Source organism: Saimiri boliviensis, chromosome 16 (genome assembly GCF_048565385.1).
Source record: "Saimiri boliviensis isolate mSaiBol1 chromosome 16, mSaiBol1.pri, whole genome shotgun sequence".
NCBI lineage: Eukaryota > Metazoa > Chordata > Mammalia > Primates > Cebidae > Saimiri > Saimiri boliviensis.
The window spans coordinates 58,564,407-58,587,222 of record NC_133464.1 but is presented as its reverse complement, the minus strand read 5'-3'; the positions used below and the strand labels follow the sequence as shown (position 1 = coordinate 58,587,222).

The 22,816-nt window shown below is 36.4% G+C and overlaps 1 protein-coding gene across 3 annotated transcripts in view; it reads right to left on the bottom strand.

The window, feature by feature from the left end:
* Positions 1 to 22,816, bottom strand: part of INTS6 (integrator complex subunit 6) — a 91,729-nt gene that overhangs the window by 27,476 nt on the left and 41,437 nt on the right. For 2 of the 3 annotated variants that reach the window (XM_039473270.2, XM_039473271.1), the window contains 2 exons: positions 5,877 to 6,060; positions 77 to 202 (listed from right to left, as the gene is read on the bottom strand). In XM_039473270.2, the coding sequence (XP_039329204.1) occupies positions 77 to 202; positions 5,877 to 6,060 (310 nt within the window). The remainder of the gene's footprint in view (positions 1 to 76; positions 203 to 5,876; positions 6,061 to 22,816) is intronic. The other variant, XM_074387662.1, reaches the window with a different exon arrangement.

The following is a 22,816-nucleotide window of genomic DNA, read 5'->3' as shown; positions in this document are numbered from 1 at the left end:
TCACATTAAGTTTCAGTTCTAGTTGAATAAACAATAAAGCAAGTTTTGAATGTCTAAAAGAAAACTGCAACAATACCTTCTACAGGGGAAGGATCTGGTCCTGCTTTTTCGAAGTTTATTACCACCCCACTTTGTACTTTCTGCACCAAGGACTCCAGACACTGATTAAGCATTCTTGGAGAACACACAGAATATGAACGGCCTGAGAGATTGAAGAAGAAGAATACAGTAAACTAGTTAGTTGCAAGAATTCCTATCTTAAGCAAGAAAAAAACAACTGTGGAGTTTCTGACAGTACTAATTAACAAAAGTTCAATGGTAAAAGTTGACTAATTTAATTATCTTATGAAAGAATGAACAAAAATCATTATTTCCAACCAACTAACAATCCCATTTTGTCAGAGTATGTAAATTTTTTCTTCTGATTGTAAATATTTGGAACATAAAATTCTTGGTCTGAATAACAACGAAAACAAGTCGCATATTTTACATTTTTTAGAACATATACATAAAAAACATCCTATCTCAAACTGTTATGCAATATAATTTATCTTTAACACACATACAAACACACATCTAATAACTGTTTCCCCAAGTCTTATTCCTGCTTAACAAAAGCATTTCACTAAGATTTATTATGTACATAGTAGATCTGTAATAACTATTTAACTAGTTCACTGGCAGTTTTTAAGTATTTTAAATATTTGCATTTTAACATATAGATGATAGGGTAGCATGTGCTTTTCTGAATTTCACTTGGCTTAGATACTTGGGAATTACCTGTCTTACGTGAATTCCCCTTTCGTATGTTTTTTCCTATGATATTTTTGGTTCAGAAGCATTAAATACTAGTGATTTTCTTAAAAAGGTATCAGCGAAAAGATCTTTTAAAAAGAAATTTTCACCAAAAATATCTAGACCTTTGCTATACAACACTCTAGATACTAGACATATATAGCTATTGAGAACCTGAAATATGGCTAGTCTGAATTGAAATGTATAATAAGTGTAAAATATACACATGATTTTGTTGACTTAGCATGAAAAAAATGTAAAACATCTCAGTAAGTTTAAAATATCAATTTCACATTGAAGTATTTTGGATATATTGATTTAAATAAAATATATTATTAGAATTTCATCTATTTCTAATTTTTAAAGTGGCTATTATGAAATTTTTAATTACAGATGAAACTTGAATCAGAGTTCTATTATACAGTTCTGATCCAGACCAACACTAAAAACCTTGATAGCTAAACCTCAATCTTCGGCCAAATATTTTGCAATGTAGTAAGCTCAATATGAAGCCCTACTCTTCTACACATTCAACCAATTATTTCAGAACACAAGCTACATTATTACCTTTGACACATCAAATTACTCATAACAACTTAAAGTAATTTGTTTACGGCTACTCAGAAAAGAGAACATTATGGATAATGGTGATTCAAATCTTCAAAGTCAGCCTTACTTACAAAAACAAGTATCATTTAACAAACAAGTTAACTGTACAAAATAATGATGATTATAACCTTAACAATATATACCAATTACTGAGTACCTATGTGCCTAGCACTCTTTCAATCATTTTATGATATTAATTTCTTTAACCGTAGCAACAATTGCATGGGTTATTTTCCCCATTTTACAAATGAGAAAACTAAGGCACAGAGACGCTAACTTTTTCAGGTTAGTATAGTGGTACAGCTACAATTCAAACCCTTACAGGGTATCAGAAACTATTGTGGATATCCTTTGTCCCCTGGAAATCCTCTGTTGAAATCGGTACTTAAAGTAGAACATCTATATGAAGTTCGTGCTTATTTGAAAGAATTGGTAAATTTAAATTTGTTCCTAAGTCAATTTAAGTACACACAAAAAGCAATCCATAAAAAGGCTGACCATCTTTACATGCAAAATATTAGAAGTTTACATAAAAGTTGAGTATCTTATTTCATGAAATTTAAGCATATTTCTAAGAGGTCATTAAAAAGCAAAAATTTTATAGTACATAAACTAGGACAGTTACCTCTGCTCTCCTAAATTGTGTCATCAATTATTAGGAGAATACAGACAAATCAATTACAATCTTCATATGAAATAAAATTACTAATCAGTAAATTTTACAAAAATTAGAGAAAAAGAATAAAATAAGTGATTTGGCAAATAAAAATCTATTAATTATTTTAAAAGTAAAGAGAAATGGCAAATTTTGTTTTCTTTACAAAGTGAGCCTATGTCCTACGTAATGTTCCTTATGTGTACTTGTTGTCTATGTCAAAACTCACTCCTTGAAATATACAACACTCTGTGCTAACACATAAACTTTCTAGGATCACTAATTATACTTGTGAAAAAAGTCTATTAGCACACACCTTCAAGTTAAGAAGCCGTCTAACTTTGGGTTATGTAGAGTCCACAAAAAAGTCAAACAAAATACAGTGAGTCCAAAGGCAGTATTAGCATCTTAGTCAAATAGAGAAGAGGGAAATGAACATTTCTAAGTTGATTAATAGTCCTTATAGAGGCTATGGAAATTAAATGTATTTAATCTAGAAATATCTAATTTTTGTGAAATACTTTTAAAATTCTTGATATATTCAACAACATGTCTATTACACATTTCAAAATTTGCTATCATCCTTGAACCTCCCCTAAACCTTTTCCCAGTGTACCACCTCAGTCCTTGGCACAGCCATTTATCTTTAGTGGTTCAGACAACTGAATCACTGGGAAATACCCTGGATTGCTTCTTCCCTTATTGTCCTCATCCCTCGTTCTCTTTTGCATTAGGCCACCTCTCACCACCTCCAAAGCTAGCATTCTAGAACAAAGTACTACTAATATCTCTTACTAGTCTTCCTGCTTTTATTCTTGCTACTCTATATTCTCATCTAACAGCTGAAGCGGTATTTCACAAATAGAAATCAGAGGTCACCTCCTATAAAAAGCCTTCAAAAAGGTTTGCTATCATACTTGGAAAATAAAAAAATATTTATTGTAGCCTAAAGAGCCATTCAATATTTGGCCCCTGTCTACCTCTCTAAACTTAGCTATTACTCTGTTCCTCCCTATGCAAGCTCCAGCCATGCCAGCCTTCCCGTTGCTTCCAAATACATAAAGACCATGTCCCTTCCCTTGTCATTTCCTCTGCCTAGATATTCGTGTTAATTACCTCCATTATTCAGGTCTCTGCTGAAATGTTACCCTCCTCAGAAGAAAACTTAGGTACTTTCTCTGCCTCAAGTTAGTCTCTATTCCCTTACTCTAGTTTGTCTTCATAGTAGGTAGCACTCTACTGTCTACTACAATAGTAGTAGGTAGTACTACTATAAAATATCTTTTATTTATTTTACATGATTATCTATCACTCAGTACTAAGATGCAAGCTTTCTATTGTTCCTGCTGTACTCCCAACACCTGGAACAGTTATTTGGCATAGAGAAGATGCTTACAATGACTACAATTATGCAATTAAAAAATACATAAAAAGAAATATATTATTATTTTGGCAATATAGGTGAATTTATTCCAATATTTCCTTAGTGAACATGAATTACTCTATAATGGGAAAAATGTTCACAAGTACACACATAAACAATTATTGTTAACACTAAGTTTTAAAAATGTACAATAATTACATATTTGGATATGTAATCATCAGTGGGTATTATCTTTTTTGTTCTTTCTACTTTTCAGTATCAGTGGCATTACCTTTTTCTACTTTTCTAATGTTCCCCAAAATTTTCTTTCATGAACATTTCTTAAGAAAGAACACACATTCAGAAATATGAAAAGTTGAGTGACATTTGAGCAGCTTACCCTTGCTGCTAGTAAGAGCATGAAAAGGGGCAAAGAAACTATCACATCAGTAAGGATTTAGAATGTATATTTAGGGATGTCTTCCTCATTTCTTGACTAAGATTTCTGTATCATTGAAAGGTACTACCAAGGATGACTTTGGAACTTCTCCTCTGGAGATGTTCCTTTCAAAGAATAAACAAAGTAACTTTAGTGCATTGCCCTTTTTTTTTTTTTTTTGAGACAGAGTCTTGCTCTGTCTCAGGCTGGAGTGCAATGGCACCATCTTGTTCACTGCAACCTCTGACTCTCTGGTTCAAGCGATTCTCCTGCCTCAGCCTCCCAAGTAGCTGGGATTACAGGCATGCACTACCATACCCAGATAATTTTTGTATTTATTTTTTTTAGTAGAGACAGGGTTTAACCACGTTGATCAGGCCAGGCTGGTCTTGAACTCCTGGCCTCGTGATCTGCCTACCTCGGCCTCCCAAAGTGTTGGGATTACAGGCGTGAGCCACCGTGCTCTGCCTGTCTTTTTAAGTATGTTACTGGCAAGGATATTAACTGCTACATGATGTCTCAAGGTTCTTTTCAGACTCTTTGATTATACCACTCACTTCACTTCAAACTCTGAATATTCCTGATCCTAGAGATGAAAGTTATAGAACAACTAAGTTCCAAGTCATCATAATTCTAAGTTCAAACTAAGTAATTCATAGCAAGGAATTTCCAATGTAAAAACGTTACAGCCTGCAAGCCTTTCAGAATCTGTTAAGTAAAATCCCCAGAGTTTAAAATAAAAAAAAAAAATCAGAATTTTAAACAAGGGGGCCAGTTCAAAGCTGGAAACTAAAATTTCATGAATATAAATGTGCGCCCTCCCACAGAAAAAAACAGGACTGTCACTGAAAAATATTATCTATATAAAGAGAATTGTTACTAGTTAATTTTCAAATTTAGATGACAGGTTGTCCCTACAAAATGTACATACATCCCTTTTTTACCCTTTGTTAATCAAATTGTGAAGGCATTATAGAAGTTCACAAAAAGCATTTCTGTAAAATGAAAGCATTTAATGACGTGAATAAGTTTTCTAACTTATTTCACACACCTGTGTGAAGTTAATCACTTTTTGTCTGTGAATTTTGCAGATTCCAAAACTCACAGAATTTTAGAAAAAAATGCACCTAAAATATGAATTAGAACTTATATTTTCTCTTATGTAGCTAGCTATGATGAATCTCATCAGAGCACCAACTGTGTCTGAAGACTATATAACAGGGCCCTTATCATAAGCAAAATAGTGGAATGCTAGACTTGCACATTTTAATATCAAATAAAAAATTTGATATTAAAAATATTTTAATAAAATTCTCAGGTAAGAACTGAAATGCTCCATAAAAGCAAAAATGCCATGTCTGTCTTATTGACTACTGAAAGCCAAAAGCATGGAACAATACTTGGTACACAGTAAGCACGCAATACATACCTATATAAAATTAATCCACCTGTTAGCCAATTCTACATCAAATAAGTTCTCAGCTGACTACATATTCTATTTCAAGATTTCCCTTGATGTTCACTTAGCATAGTACCTATCTATCTAATCTGATGTATAAATGAAAGAGAAGCTGGATAAGACCTCACTTCCTGTTTCCTTTAACCTATTAATCTACTTGCCTCTGGGAAAAATTGCACTTAAGCATATCCGATGAAATATACAGCGCTGATTCTCGAAACATTTTTTGCAAAAAATAATGCTATGGTATTCCTAAAGCATTGGCAATCTTTGTAGATAAGAAAATATGGTTTAACAACATCAAAAACTAGTATTTTCTATACAAGTAAAAAAAAAATTACCATTCCTTGTCAAATCCAATAGTAACCACATTCTATTCAAATGAAGATCATAGACCATTATCAATAAATGTGGCATTAAAACCACATATGCCTATTAATTCCTAATATTAACCTGTTAAATAAAAACAAACATGGAGTTTTTGAAATGTACATTTAAAAACATTCAGATAAAATCTGCTTTAAAGTTACTGAATTACTGCCAGCAAAAAACTTACCGCCTGTCACTTCACACATTGGTGTGATTGCAGAGTCATCTAAAGGCACACCTGTCAACTGTTCTGATTCTACTGACATGGTGCCAGGCAACCGCAACACTAATGCAAAGAGTCTCTGATCCCAACGAAAAGGTTCCTTGGTCAATTCACTTCCAGGCAAAGGAGAATTAAGAGGTAAATGGAGCTGAAAGCGGGGGAAGAAAAACAGTAATAAGAATTCCACAGGCTATTTTTTTTTTTTCCAAAAAGCCTACTTTAATTACACTTATGTTAAAACTGCATCAACTCTCCTATCACTTGAAAAGCAAGCTCAAATATGAAAGCTTACTCAGACATTGCTACTGTTACTTTAATTTTCTTAAATTTACTTTGAAGATGTAGACTGAAAAAAATCTGTATTGTTGGAATGAATTTCAGATTTAGACTCAATTAATTACTGGATGCTGAACTGATTCCAAATAAATCACTTCATTTAATCATTAAAACAACCCTGTGATAGATGTGTTATTATTATTTTCTTTTTTTGAGATGGAGTCTCAGTCTGTCACCCAGGCTGGGGTGCAGTGGCATGATCTCAGCGCATAGCAACCTCCGCCTGCCAGTTCAAACAATTCTCATGCCTCAGCCTCCCAAGTAGCTGGGATTACAGGCACATACCACCATGCCCAGCTAATTTTTGTATTTTTAGTAGAGACAGGGTTTTGCCATGTTGGCCAGGCTGGTCTCAAACTCCTGACCTCAGGTGATCTACTGACCTTGGCCTCCCAAAGTACTGGGATTACGGGCAAGAGCCACCATACATGGCCTTATTATTATTTTCTAAATGTAAAAGAAACAGACCTGAAAAAAATGATTTGGCCACCTGTGTCCAAAGTCAGTGTTTTTTTTTTTTTTTAAATTACACTACAGCAGTCTCAAACATCTTTACAGCACTTTATAGTTTTAAATATGGTTCATTTTATACAAGAAACATTCTCAAAGCATTTGTAGAAGAGTAAATTTTATCACTCTAATTACATTTTAAATGTAGTGATTCTTACCACATCTAAGTAAATGCAGAGAGGTTTGGCGGTTTTTGTGTGTGTCGCATGTTTTATCAACAATGGATGTTTCTGCTAAGTTAGAATCTTTTCCGAGATTCTTAAGCATCTTAAGAAGCTTTAAATGACTATAACTGGCCTTTTATAACAACAGAGTAGCAGTGTACAAACAGAATCCACATATTCATCTCAGTATCACTCAATGAGGACGACCAGACACTATGTTTCTCATGACATGACGCAGTAAGAAGTTCACAACATCAACTATAAAGGATTCTTAACCACACAAAAAAAGAGAAAAAGAAAAAGATTGAACCTGAATTCAATCAAGCCTTTAGTTCTAACTACCAGTTAAGCAGGGAATAGTGAGGATATAAGATCAAGTTAAATACCAACACAAGGGAGCAATCAGTCAAATCCAGAATGTGGGACATTATACAGGACAAATGACCTGGTTTCTCCAATGAATTGGTGGCATGAAAAAGCAAAGGGAGGGGAATTTGAGGAGTTGCAACTGTTATAAAAGAGAAAAAAACAAAGATTTTTGAGACAATCAGGAAATTCTGAAATTATATCACTGTAACTGTTAATATTTTAAGTCTGATAATGGTATTTAGGTATATATACCTAAAAAGCAAAAAATCTTTACCACTTACAAATTTTTTTAAAAAGTCTGGAATCACTTTAGGGCTTTTTTCCTACAACTACTGGAGTATATTTTTATACAGAACATACTTTAAAATGATCACTTCCTAATTGTCATTGTTTATACTGATTTATTCACAAAGCAAGACCTAACTGTATTGTGTACAGCCTTTGTAAATCTCACACAGAGATTTCCAAACTTGATGGGGATTGAAGTCATTCTACACTAAAATAGGCTCAAGTTTCTTCATTGACTTACATCAAACCATTAAAAAAATAATCCAATTCTGTTCTAGAAGAGTTTTCCTAGTGAAGCTATGTTATACTGGAAACTCTCTTCAAAAAAGATTCACGCCATGAGAATATGCTGCAAGACTCCATCAAGATCGGCCAAGATTTTGTGACTTTGGACAGGAGTCATGAGCTCTTTCTCTGGCACTTAAGGCAGAAGGCAGAAGGCAGAAGCAACAGAGAAGGAATGCTGAAGAAATCTGGGCCAGGATATTCTGGTGGAAGGTTTCCCAGCCTCCGAGGCTCTGTGACAACTGTAAACAGCTCAGGAACTCCAGGCCCTTACTGCTATTACCACACCCTGACAAAACATAAGCAAGCACTATTTACTTCATCTCCTTTTACCCTAGACCAACCAACCACCTTTGTATTTGGGAAACAGCAACCAAGTGCTTGGTCATTTTCTCTCTAATATCACAGAAATGTCAAAGCACCAGTGATACTGCCTGAAGTTTCAACTGCTAATGCAGCTGATTTGCAGAATAATGGATACATGGAACTGTCTTGAGAATCTAGGGGATAAAAGGCACTGTGTGGAACACACACATACCCCTAATCATGTACTGATGAGCACCTGCAACACAGACAATATAAATGAAATAAATGGCCTTTGGCTGTACAATGCTAAATCTAGAATGAATTTCAAATATATATTAAAAAAACAGCAAGGGTCACAGCATTTTCTAAGCATTTTACACATAGCTATATCAATTTTATAAACTTCAGGCAAATTTTTATTATTTTTCTATTGCTTCTCATTTCTCCCTCCTCAAATCACCATTAACCTCTCAAAATCAACAACAAAAAAAAAGGGGGGGGGGCGTGGGGGAATCCATTACAGTTGAAATGAATTAGTAAAATAAGGGCCAATGGCAGGCAAACAGAAACAGGAAAATGATTAAAATCTGAAGGAAAAAATCTCAGGAGAAATGACTTACTCCAAATTTAAGTTTACAGTTGAAATTCCAGGAATGTCTTAAAAATCAAAGGGGGTGGGGAGGTCTTCCCGAATATATGGACTTTGAGAATCAAGAAAAATTGCACATAAATGAAGAAAAATATAGTCATTAGAAAAATGTGCAATAAACATAGACAATTCCCAAAAGCAAAAAATAGGTGATAAAGATACCTAAAAGGAAATCCTATAAACATGTAGAAAGATGTTCAAATACTCTAACAGGTAACATGAATTAAAATATTGATGACATATAATTTCATACCCAGTGAGATTAGCCAAAATTTTTTAAGTTTGACAATACTAAGTGATGACAAAAATATAAAGCAATAGGAACTCTCCAACACTTCTGGTGAGCCTATAATTATACTACTATTTGGAGAACAATTTGATAGTATCAAGCTAAACATGAGCATACCTTAAAACCCAACAATGCCACCTCCTAGACGAACTCTCATATATTTATGTAAGATGTCTATGGCCGGGCGCAGTGGCTCATGCCTGTAATCCCAGCACTTTGGGAGGCCGAGGCGGGTGGATCACGAGGTCAAGAGATCGAGACCATCCTGGTCAACATGGTGAAACCCCATCTCCACTAAAAATACAAAAAAAATTAGCTGGGCATGGTGACACGTGCCTGTAATCCCAGCTACTCAGGAGGCTGAGGCAGGAGAATTGCCTGAACCCAAGAGGCGGAGGTTGCGATGAGCCGAGATTGCGCCATTGCACTCCAGCCTGGGTAACAAGAGCGAAACTCCGTCTCAAAAAAAAAAAAAAAAATAGATGTCTAAAAATAAAATAAAAATAAAAACTGACTACAGCATTATTTGAAACAGAGGAAAACTGGAAAAAATTTAGAAGTTCAATAGGGAATCAATAAATAAACTGCAGTCTGTTCACATACCACATTTGAAATGAATAAACTAGAACTCTAACATCCAACATGGACAGATCTCAAGACAATGTCTTTTTGGGTCATATACACATATAAGAACATATATCCGGAATGCACAGCTTAACAAATTTTCACAAGTTGAATGCCTTATTGATTTTGAACTTTATATAAATGGAGTATTGTCTCTTTGGTTTATGGCTTCTTTCACTGTTGTAAAGGTGAGAGTCACCTATACTACTACACAGAAGGGTAGATCGTTCATTCCTACTGCCAAAGTGTTTATCTGTGAACCATAATTTATTTTTATTTATTAGAGACAAGGTCATGTTCTGTCACCGAGGCTGGAATGAGGTCACATGGTCATAGTTCACTGCACCCTCAAACTCCTAGACTCAAGAGATCTTCCTGCCTCAGCCACCCAAATAGATAGGACTACAGGCACATGCCACCACACTCAGCTCACTTTTTAATATTTTGTAGAAAAGGAATCTCATCAGGCTGGTCTCAAACTCCATAATTTATCCTTTTGAATTGTTTGGATATATTATGAATAGTGTAACTATGTATATGTCTTTGTGGAAAATATATGTATGCATTCTATTGAGTACATACTTGGTTGTAGCATTGCTGCGTATGTTTACTTTCATCAGATACTGCCACAGTTTTCCAAAGTGGTTATTGCGATTTATATTCCCACAGCAGTCTATGAGAGAACCAGCTGCTCTATATCTCCTTCATCAGCACTTAGTTTTGGCTGTCTTTTTCATGTTAGCCACTTTGGGGTGGGGGTGGGTGTGTGTGTGAGAGAGAGAAAGAGAAAGGGCATGGGGGGACGGATAATCTGAGGTGGAACAGTTAGTTTCATTCCAAAACCACAGCCACCCATGTTCACAGAGAAATCCTCTTCCATAAACTAGTCCTTGGTGCCAAAAAGGTTGGGCATCACTGCTTTATTGGATATATTATAGTATTGCAACTATCTTCTCCTACTCTGTTATACCTCTTCCATTATTTCAGTAGCATCTTTGGATAAACAGAATTTATCTTATATTTTTCCTTTCACAGGTAGTACTTTTTGTCTCCTCAAAGATAATGAACATGTTCTCCCATGTTTTCTTCTTCTTCTTTTTTTTTTTTGAAACGGAGTCTTGCTCTGTCACCAGGCTAGAGTGCAGTAGCACAATCTCAGCTCACTGCAACCTCTGCCTCCCAGATTCAAGTGATTCTCCTGCTTCAGCCTCCTGAGTAACTGGGACTACAGGTGTGCACCATCATGCTTGGAGAATCTTTTGTATTTTACTAGAAAAGGGGTTTCACCATGTTGGCCAGGATGGTCTCACACTCCTGATCTCATGATCCACCTGCCTTGGCCTTCCAAAGTGCTGGGATTACATGCATGAGCCACCGCCATGCCCGGCCTCCCATTTTTGCTTCTAAAAGCTTATTATTTTCCCACTTAAAATCAAACCTGAAATACATCTGAAATTGAGTTTGGAGTATGGTCCAAAATAGGGACAAAGACACATTTTTTTTTCCCCCAAATGGATATATCCAGTTGACATAGGCCATCCTTTCTATGCTGCACTAGAATGTCACCTCTTATACTGGGTGACTATAAACCTGAGTTTATTTCTGTGTCAAAAACTATATTACATGGAAGAAAAAAAAGGCAAGATGCAAATGATGCACAGAATAGCATCTCTACACAGTTAAAGTAAACAATGTTTAGAATGGTTTTATATATTACATGCTAATGTAATGTTTCCAGGCTCATGTAGTAAAAATAAGAAAATGTGGACTAAATGACTATAAATCAAATTCACAATTGTTGATTATGGGAAGGGAAAGAGGGAGGAAAAAGACACTGAGTAGGTGAACAAGGGAGACTATACACTACCATCTGCAATGTTCTGTTTCATTTATTGCATTCTTAAAAATCCAAAACAAAGCAAACATGGCAGAAACTTTTATTATTTACTATTATTTGAGATGGAGTCTTGCTCTGTTGCGCCCCGGCTGGAATGCAGTGGTGTGATCTCAGCTCACTGTAACCTCTGACTCCTGGATTCAACTGATTCTCCTGCCTCAGCCTCCTGAGTAGCTGGGATTACAGGCACCTGCCACCACACCCAGCTAATTTTTTGTATTTTTAGTACAAATGGGGTTTCAGCATGTTGGTCAGGCTGTTCTTGAACTCCTGACCTCAGGTAATCCACCCGCTTCGGCCTCCCAAAGTGCTGGGATTACAGGCATGAGCCACTGCACCCGGCCGGCAGAAACTTTTCTATTCCTTATTCTTATCCAAAGTACTAAAACATACTAATATGAAAATATTGTCAAAAGCCAGTAAATTATTCATTCAAGTAGTTATCTATACCTCTTTTATAATAATGTCATTATTTTATACAAAACCAAAGACAAGAAAACTTCATATATGCCTCAACTCAACAAGAGAAAGATTAAATACAGTAGTTACTAACTCCAAAGCTCAGACTTTCATAAGGACCCTAACAAACAGTTCTTCTTGATCAGCCATTAAAATATATTGCAAGAAGGCAGACTACTTCCTGAAAACCATATATGGATTCACTCATCATTTGTTTATGTACCTACCAAATATTAGCCATATTTAGGCTTTGAGTATTTAAAGATAAGGAACAAAATACTACACCCAGTATTGTTAAGAGTTCTCAAGAGAGGATCATGTTCTTGAAGGAATCTGTCTCAGAAATGTATTTAAAGAGAAGCCAACACACAGAAAGAACAAAACTGAGAATCACAGTGCTAGCTAACAAGATACTTACTAGGATTTTTATTTCTGAACACTAGATGGGATAAGAGTTTTATAAGAGCTATTTTCCGAAACTTAATCCCAATAAACTCTAGTATGAGTATTCAAATGGAACTGTCTGAATTAATGATGCTTTAAAAAAAACTAGCCATTAATAACAATAATACTTTTATGGTGGTTACTATCAGATGCCACAAGTTATTCTAAATTCTTTATATAGATATATATTCATTTAACTCACAAAATAAATGAGATAGGCACTATTATAATCCTCACTTAGGAATGATAAACAGCTTCAGGGCTTGTTAGAAGGGACACAGTAAGTGGTGAGGAGACAGAATACAAAACCAGGTAAGTCTGGCTCTTAAACACTGTATTATACTGCCTAATCAGGAGTGGAAATATAATCTGCGTTTTTTAAAGGAAGTCAAATGTTGAATTGTTATTAAAAAATTTTACTCAATGAAAAAAGAAAACCTTTATTATAAAAATAATAAATAACCACTTTTAGAAAAAATTTTTAATTGATTTCTTTATCAATCTAGTGATTTCAAGTCCCTAACTAATACATCTTATAAACACTGTAGGTTGTTTTTATAATGCACAGTCCTATGCTTTTCCCCCAGTTACTCTTGATACAAAGGAGTGGCAATATTTTTCTGACTCTTGCTTTTCCCTTCCATTTCTTGAAACAGGGGAAATAACAATAGACAACAATAGCTAGCATATTCCGAACACTTAATATGTGCCAAGCACCATTCCATGAGCTTTACATACATTACTTATAACAAGTAAATGGGGTAGATACTATTTTAGAGATGAACTATAATACAAGATTATATGTTAGGAGACATCTGTTTGGAGAACACACTCAAGTAACCCATGCTATTTAATCAAGTCTAGAACATCTAGGAAGGAAGGACTACAAATTTTAAAAATTGGATAAACCATGTGTGTTTCAATAATATAGTAATTTTCCCATAACCATGATATTAGAATTTTTATAAAATCATACTGGGCAAAGCTTCAGTATAATGGACTAATAAGCAAAGAAAATTATTCTTTATATTCAGTTTATTTCTTACTTGAATACAAGTGAGGTTTTCCATACTGCTATTTATTTTAAATGATTAATTTTAATAATATCACCAACCCAAATATCTTATGTCATCATCTTGGTAGCCAACAGAAAAGGAAATGCAACTTTAATTTAAATTTGGGAAGACTGTCCTATTTTTCTTTGCTTCCCTTAGAGACCTTACTGCTGCTTCACCTTTGAGTCCTTCCTCAACTTCTTACCAAAAGAAAAGGACTAAAACCTCCATTGCTCTGAAAAACAAACAGCAGATTATGTAGGTGACAGTTATCAGGCATGCTCAAATTTTATGTACTTATAAAAGTACAATTTCCTCTATTTTATATTTGATTATAATACAGACCCTAATTATTTGTGACTTTGCTAAACTTAGACTAAAGCTCACAACTTAAATTTTAATTGTTTAGTTATTCATGGACCACCTACCATAGGTATAGCACTATTTCAGGATTTAATGTAGATAAATTATGACAAATAAATAAACAAGATTTGAGATTACATTTTAGCTAGCTCACTATAAGGAAAGCTATTGTAAAGCCTCAGATAACCAAAATTCTCATATGTTATTACTTATTTTTTAAATTGTAGAATGTAAAAATAGAAATCAACAAACAATAAAAAAAAAGATAAAAGAAGTTCATTTATTTATTTATTTAGAGATGGAATCTCACTCTGTCACCAGGCTGGAGTGCAGTGGCACGATCTCGGCTCAACCTCTGCCTCCCAGGTTCAAGCAATTCTCCTGCCTCAGCCTCCCAAGTAGCTGGGACTTCAGGCGCACACCACCACGCCCAGCTAATTTTTTGTATTTTTTTAGTAGAGAAGGGGATTCACCATGTTGGTCAGGATGGTCTCGATCTCTTGACCTCGTGATATATCCACCTCGGCCTCCCAAAGTGCTGGGATCATAGGCGTGAGCCACCGCAGCAGCCAAGAAGTTTAGTTTTAAACCATCTTCAATTCCAGAATCTAAAAAGATGCCTCCTAGCATACAACCTAACTGGGTGGATGAGCATCAAACCAGAGCCCACCATAAGTCAGGGCTGATCTGTATCAACACTTAAGATTTCCCCTTGAATTTGGAGGTTCTGCCAACTGGTTCTTTCACCAAAGTAAATCAAATTATACGTACTCTCGTAATCATGCTTTCCACTTAAGTTTTAATGACCTATTTACTTTGCAGCCTATCCTAACAGTTTGGAAGAGGGAAAGGAGGAGGATCTGATTCTTTTGTTTTCCCCACAGTATTTGTCATATGAAATAATAAATGAGGTTCCACTCACACAGTCTAAGCAAAGCAAAAGAGATGTAAAGCTAGAGTTATAATCAGATCATAAGCACCTCTCAGTGTCCTGCCAATAAGAATTGTGCTCCTGGCCAGATGTGATGGTTCACACCTATCATCCCAGCACTTTGGGAGACTGAGGCAGGGAGGATTGTGTGAGTCCAGGAGTTCCAAACCAGCCTGGGCAACATAATGAGATCCTATCTCTACAACCACAAACACACAAGCCAGGCATGATGATACACACCTGTAGTCCCAGTTACTTGGGAGACTGCAGCGAGGGGAAAGCTTGAGCCCAGGAGGTTGAGGTTGCAGTGAGTCATGATAGCACTGTACTCCTGCCTTAGTGACACAGGAAGACTCCATCTCAAAACAAACAAACAAAAACTAAAAAAAAAAAACTGTATTCCCTCTACCCCAACACACATATACAAGCACACAGATACAAAGTTTCCATGCTAATGTAAGTCATGAGTCACAGAACCAGGCAGTCTTATCTCCAAGAACTTCAAGTATAATTCTTTCCCCCTGTGTGTAACCAGTACATCTCTTGGCCCTTGTATGTGCCCATACACAGAGCATACAAACACATGAGCTCCAAAGCCCAACTGACACCTTGAATAAGGGGTAGAAAAACAAATATTCCATATGCTGGCACCATAACAAACACTCCATCCAGCTCAGTGCATAACATGCATACTTAGAATTTACATATGTACATACTTCCACTGAAGCCCACATGAAACAAAACCTCGTATGTTCATTCTTACTTTATTAAGAGATATAAAAAACTTGCCCATATATTATTTCTTGTAATTTTTAACCTCATAAACCAAATTATAACTTTTCTTTATAGTTTACTGCACTGGCCTGGTACCAATGAACTCAGCACAGTATCAAAGAAATAATTAGGTCATCATGAATATACACATTTTATTGTTAACATGTGGGGCCTTTTTTAAAAAAGTAAGAATAGGAATCAGAAATCAAGCTATAACTCAGGAGCTATTTAATGAAAGGCAACACATTAGACATTGTAATTTTCTACCTTCAAGAACATGTAAGTAAACAATCATAATGTGTTATAATATGTACAACGATAAAAATGGTACAGAAGAATAAATGATTAGGGGATAAACCAGGGAAGACTTCTCAGAGGAAGTAGCATCTGAGCAACTGTGAAAAATAATAAATTTACTGAGAATCCAGAACCTCATGCAGGTTAGGGAGCAATGTAGAGTGAAGATCATGATCAACACATAGGAGACAATAAATAATAATAAATACTGGGATGCAAACTAAATTAAACTTCAGAACTGGTGGAGAATAAAATGCAAAGGAAGAGAGAAATTAAAGATATTTAAGAAACTCATTCAGGGAAAAGGAGTACATAAGGAAAGAAAGAGGAAGCGTTCAGGAAATCAGCAGCCCAGTTGAGGTCAAGTTTAAAGAAAATGTGGAGGAATGATTAGGAATTTGTCTTCATTCCTCAGTCCTCTCACTCAATTTATCTTTTGCAGTTATACTTAGCCTATCAATTATTGGATTTCCTTACTGTTAATTTTTTTCACAAACAACTCTCACAATAAATCATCAATGGGTTTTGTTTCTGTTTTGTACTCTGGTAGATGACACAGTACTCCGAGGCACTCGGAAGTATTCAGTTTAAGTCTTACTAGGCCTAGCAGCTTTATTTTCACTTCCACAGAAGCTGGCTACCATGTAACAAAGCTTGAACTATGCTACTGAATGTTGAAGACAGAATCCACAGGGATGAGAAGCAAGGTCCCCCAGAAAACAGGTAGCACCAAAGCCCCAGGTATATAAATAAGACCATCTTATAGGTTCCAGCTCTGGATAACCCTGGGGCTTATGTAATCAACTCACAAATTCTTAAGAAATAATAAATTAGGCTGGGCGGCGCGGTGGCTCAAGCCTGTAATCCCAGCACTTTGGGAGGCCGAGGCGGGTGGATCACGAGGTCAAGAGATCGAGACCATCCCGGTCAACATGGTGAAACCCCGTCTCTACTAAAAATACAAAAATTAGCTGGGCATGGTGGCGCGTGCCTGTAATCCCAGCTACTCGGGAGGCTGAGGCAGCAGAACTGCCTGAACCCAAGAGTCGGAGGTTGCGGTGAGCTGAGATCGGGCCATTGCACTCCAGCCTGGGTAATGAGAGCGAAACTCCGTCTCAAAAAAAAAAAAAAAATAAAATAATAATAATAATAAATTATTGTTTTAAGTCACTGCCTTTTGGGTTGATTTGTTACAAAGCAGATCTCTCCTTGAGTCATTAAATCTATTGCAGATTTTCAAATCTGGCTTCCAAGCAGCATTCAAAACTACTTCCCAGTCTTTTGAAAGAAATCTTCCTTTGGCTCTCATGCTGAATATCTTCATGGTTTTCTTTCTCCCTGGCTGCTCCTGCCTTCCATCGTCACCCCTAACCCAGACACAACCTCCAATACCTAACTAGTAAGTGATGCAGATCCTCAAGAATCAGTCTTAGGTCTTGGCCAATGTATTGTCTCAATCCTCAGCCCTCCTACTCACAGCTCCAATTTCTATCAATAATCAAATAATAATAATAAAAACCATTTATGTTGAGACTCTCTCTTCTGAACGCCAAATTTCTGCCTAGTGAACACCCTCTTGAATGGCTCAAAATTATGTCAAACTAAACATGTTCAAAATTGAACTTCTGATTTCCCTATACCCAAAATGGTCCTCTTCCAATACTCCCTAGCTCAGTAAAATGGCATTATCTAATTTTGTAGGAAGTCACCTCCTCCCTGTTTCTTACACCCCCAACTGCATTACATGCAGGTTTTACTCACTTAACCTCCTAAATATTTCTTGAAACTGTTGCTTCTTTCTATCTCTTCTGCCATCACTAACCTCCTTGGCCAAGCTACTGTCAAGACTAACCAGCAGTGCTCCAACAACCACTTTTATCTCCCTCTTCTCCACCCCTACCTCTAAATAAAACCCTTGTATGGTTTCCTATTGCTTTTATATTAATAACATTACTCAGCATGGCCTGGAAGCCCCTTGTATGGTCAAATCCAACCTTCTTTTTACATCTTGTACTACCATCTCTCTTCTTTTATGCTCCAAGTCAAACTTGTGCAACCCGTGGTCCACAGGCCACATGTAGCCCAGGACAGCATTGAATGTGACCCAACACAAATTCGTAAACTTTCTTAAAACACTGTGAGATTGTGTGTGTGTGTGTGTGTGGCTATCATTAGTGTTGGTGTAGTTTATGTGTAGCCCAAGACAACTGTTCTTCCTTCTAACATGGCCCAGGGAAGCCAAAAGATTGGACAACCCTGTGTCTAAGCCACATTAGCCTTTTTTCAGTTCTTCATTCTCAAAACATATTCCTTTCAGGAAAAAAGAAAAAAAAGCCTTTATACATGTTAGTACCTCTGCTTGATATAATCCTCTTTTGTATTTTTTGAGTAACAGATCCTACTCTTCTCAGATCTTGGCCCTCCAGTGACTTCCTTGACCAGATCTAATTCATTATAAGCTCTCACAGCACATATTCCTCCCTCTCGTAGAATATACAACTGAAAATTTACTTTACTTTCATCTTTGCAGTATTTTCATTAGTGTTTGTCTTCTCTTCTCCAGACCCATGGGGCAGGGCGCCTTTTTGTTTTTGTTCGTTGTTTTATCCTTAGAACCTAGCATCCTGCATGGTTCACAGAAGCAGCTAATAAATATGGCTGAATAAATAAATGGATGGATGAATATAATAATGTGACTGGCTAAGTGTGAAGGGCACTGAGCAATCTACTGGACAATGAGAAGCAATGAAACATTTTGAACAGTAGAGTAATAAGCTCAAGTGGTATGCTTTAAAATAATTTTGCAACACGTAGCACAGACTGAGAACGGCCATGACAAGCTAGAAAACTGATGCAATCATTTTAAAAAGCACTAGAATGATTGATAACAAAAATAATAAAAATGAAAGAAACAGACTCATAAAAGCAAAAATCCAGGCACCGATACCAAAAACAAATACAGAGGAAAAAATATAGAATATGGTATGTTCTAAGGCCCTAATGTTCTATCTACCTCAACTATTACAGTACTGATTTAACACGTTTACAAAGATAACAAGGTACCATAACTATACATAAAGTATGATTTTTTAAAAAAGACTATAAAACTAAGTTCCAAATAGACATATACATACACCAGAAGAATGTGTTTCTGTACCGTATGGTCAGGCATAGTGGTTCACACCTAAATCCTAGCACTTTGGGAGGCTGAGGAGGGTGGAACACTTGAGGCCAGGAGTTCGAGACCAGCCTGGCTAACGTAGCAAAACCTTGTCTGTATTAAAAAATACAAAAATTAGCTGGGCATGGTGGCACATGCCTGTAATCCCAGCTACTTGGGAGGCTGAGGCTGCAGTGAGCCAAGATCGCACCTCTGCACTCCAGCCTGGGCAACAGAGTGAGACTCGGTCTCAAAAAAAAAAGGTACAATAACATTATCAATGCTAAAACATAACTATAAATAACTGTTAAGTAATAGCCCAAATCATTCAGAATCTACATAAAACATTTAAACTAGAATAAATCATATTGGTGGGGTTTTTTGTTTGTCTGTTTTTTGAGACGGAGTTTCGCTCTTGTTGCCCAGGCTGGAGTGCAGGAGTGCAGTGGCACGATCTCAGCTCACTGCAACCTCTGCCTCCTGGGTTCAAGCAATTCTCCTGCCTCATCCTCCCAAGTAGCTGAGATTACAGGTACCCACCACCATGCCTGGCTAACTTTTTCTATTTTTAGCAGAAATGGGGTTTCACTATGTTGGGCAGGCTGTTCTCAAACTCCTGACCTCAGGTGATCCACCCTCCTTGGTGTCCCAAAGTGCTGGGATTAGAGGCCTCAGCCACTGCACCCAGTCACTGAGTTTCATTAATAAGTCAGAAGGTTAATTTAAAGCACACTGGCAAGGAAACTTAAAAATCATAAAAGAAAAGTTTGAATCATTTTGGAGAGCCATTATTTTTCCAAGTAACTGAGAGCACTTAATGCCTCAAGCACAAAAACATCAACAGAAACTTTCTGTAGTATGTTATTTATGTCCCTAATTATGAAAACAGGTTGTATTAAAAAATAATAATCCCTTTCTTGATAGAAAGTAGGGAGAGGAAAAAAAGCTTAAAGACCTCTTGACCACACCAAATATTGCCCATAATCACACAAGTTCAGAGATTGATAATTCGTAATTTCCTGAAAGCTTATAATGTGACAAGGCTTCAATGAGTTATCTTGCTTTAATCATCTTATTTAATCCTCCAACAAACCTTAATTAAGTTATAACCTATAACTTAATTCTAAGTTGTATCATCAATTTAATATATTTGTTTCCCCAAATTTAACATTAAATGTGCATAAAAATTTTTCCAACAATAGCATAAAATTATCTAGGCAGCTGCATATCCCTTTCTTCTTCCATATCATAGCTTCATAGCATTTGCGTATCACAGAGTTTGAGTCTAAGCCTTCCCCAGAGTGAGTCTACTAAATTCCTTTGGCCATTAGAAGTTAAGCAGAGTATCACGTCATATTTTATAATGTGTGCTTATAATCTTGACCTTTCTAGCACCTATAGTTTGAAAAGTATAATTTCAGCCAGGCACAGCAGCTCACACCAATAAACACAGCATTTTGTGAGACTGAGTTGGGCAGATAGCTTGAGGTCTGAAGTTCAAGACCAGCCTGGCCAACATGGTGAAAACCTGTCTCTACTAAAAATACAAAAATTAGCCAGGTGTGGTGGCGCATACCTGTAGTCCCAGTTACTTGGAAGCTGAGGCTTGAACGCAGGAGGCGGAGATTGCAGTGGGCCAAGACTGCACCACTGCACTCCAGCCTGGGCGACAGAGGGAGACTCCAGGGGTAAAAAAATATATAGTATATATATCCTAACATATGTATAAACTGACAACTGAAAACTACAAATATTGCTGAGAGAATCAAAGACTTAAATCTGAGAAATATGCCATGCTCATGGATCAGAACAACCAATAACGTAAAAAGTGTCAAGTTTCCCTCAAACTGATCACTCAATGTAATTTTAATCAAAATTGCAGCAGGCTTTTTTTTTTAATAAAAAATTAACAAGACTGATTCTAAATCTACATGTAAACTCAAAGGACCTAGAATAAACAAAGCAATTTTGATAAAAGCAAAGTTGGAGACTTAACTAAATAATTTCAAGACTCATTATAAAACCACTGTAGTTGAAACCATGTTGTACTGCCAAAGACATAGGTATCAACAGAACAGAACAGGAAGTCCAGAAACAGACACACAAAAACGTGGCTAACTGACTCAGCAAAGATGCTTCAGCAATGAGGAAATGATAATCTCTCCAATAAACAATGCTGATACAATTAATTATCCATATGTCAAAACTGAACCTCAACACTTTCCTCCCATCATACACAGAAATTCTACATGACTCTCAAAAGTAAGGGCATAAACTATAAAACTCCTTAGAGAAAATACAGGAGAAAAACCTTAGTAATCTCAGGTTAGGAAAATATTTCTTAAATATGACTCAGAAAACACAAACTAAAAAGAAAAAATAAATTTAAAATTTTACTCTTCAAAATACACTATAAAACATAAAAAGGCAGCCGGGTGCGGTGGCTCAAGCTTGTAATCCCAGCACTTTGGGAGGCCGAGGCGGGTGAATCACAAGGTCAAGAGATCGAGACCATCCTGGTCAACATGGTGAAACCCTGTCTCTACTAAAAATACAAAAAATTAGCTGGGCATGGTGGTGCGTGCCTGTAATCCCAGCTACTTAGGAGGCTGAGGCAGGAGAATTGCCTGAACCCAGGAGGCGGAGGTTGCGGTAAGCCGAGATCGCGCCATTGCACTCCAGCCTGGGTAACAAGAGCGAAACTCCGTCTCAAAAAAAAAAAAACAAAAACAAAAACATAAAAAGGCAGCTAGAAACTTGCAAGAAAACATTCGAAAAAACATATATGTAATAAAGAACTTGTATCCTATCCAGAATATGTAAAAAATTCTTATAACTCCTTAACAAGTAGACAGACTACCCAATAAAAAACAGTCAAGAAGTCAGGACACTCACTTCACCAAATATATACAGACAGAAAATAAGCACATGGGCCAGGCACGGTGGCTCATGCCTGTAATCCCAGCACTTTGGGAGTCTGAGACGGGTGGATCACCTGAGGTCAGGAGTTGGAGACCAGCCTGGCCACCTGGTGAAACCCCATCTCTACTAAAAATACAAAAAGTAGCTAGTCATGGTGGCAAGCGCCTGTAATCCCAGCTACTCAGGAGGCTGAGGCAGGAAAATCACTTGAATCTGGGAGGCAGAGGTGGCAGTGAGCGGAGATCGCACCATTGCACTCCAGCTGGGCGACAGACCAAGACTCCATCTCAAAAAAAAAAAGGTACATGAAAAGATTTTCAATATATTTATTTATTAGAGAAATGCAAACTAAAACCAAAAAGAGATAATGAAACTTTAAAAACTGAAAAAATTCAAGCGTTGGAAAGATATAGAGCAACTAGGACTCTCATGCATTCCTGGTGGGAATACAACATAGTACACTTTAGTAAACAATTTGGCAGTTTCTTATAAAGTTAGATATACACTTGACATATGACCAACGAATTATGCTCCTAGGTATACACCCAATAAAAATAAAACGTAGGTCTATAAAAAGACTTGTACAACAATTGTTCACAGTAGCTTATTCATAATAGTCAAAAAACTCAAATGTTCCTTCTGGTGAATGGATAAGCAAACTGTACTAACCATACAATGAAATACTACTCAGCAATAAAAAGGAACAATCTACTGACATATGCAACAAGAATGAATCTCAAGAGCGTTATGCTAAATCAAAGAAGCCAGCCACATATTATGCA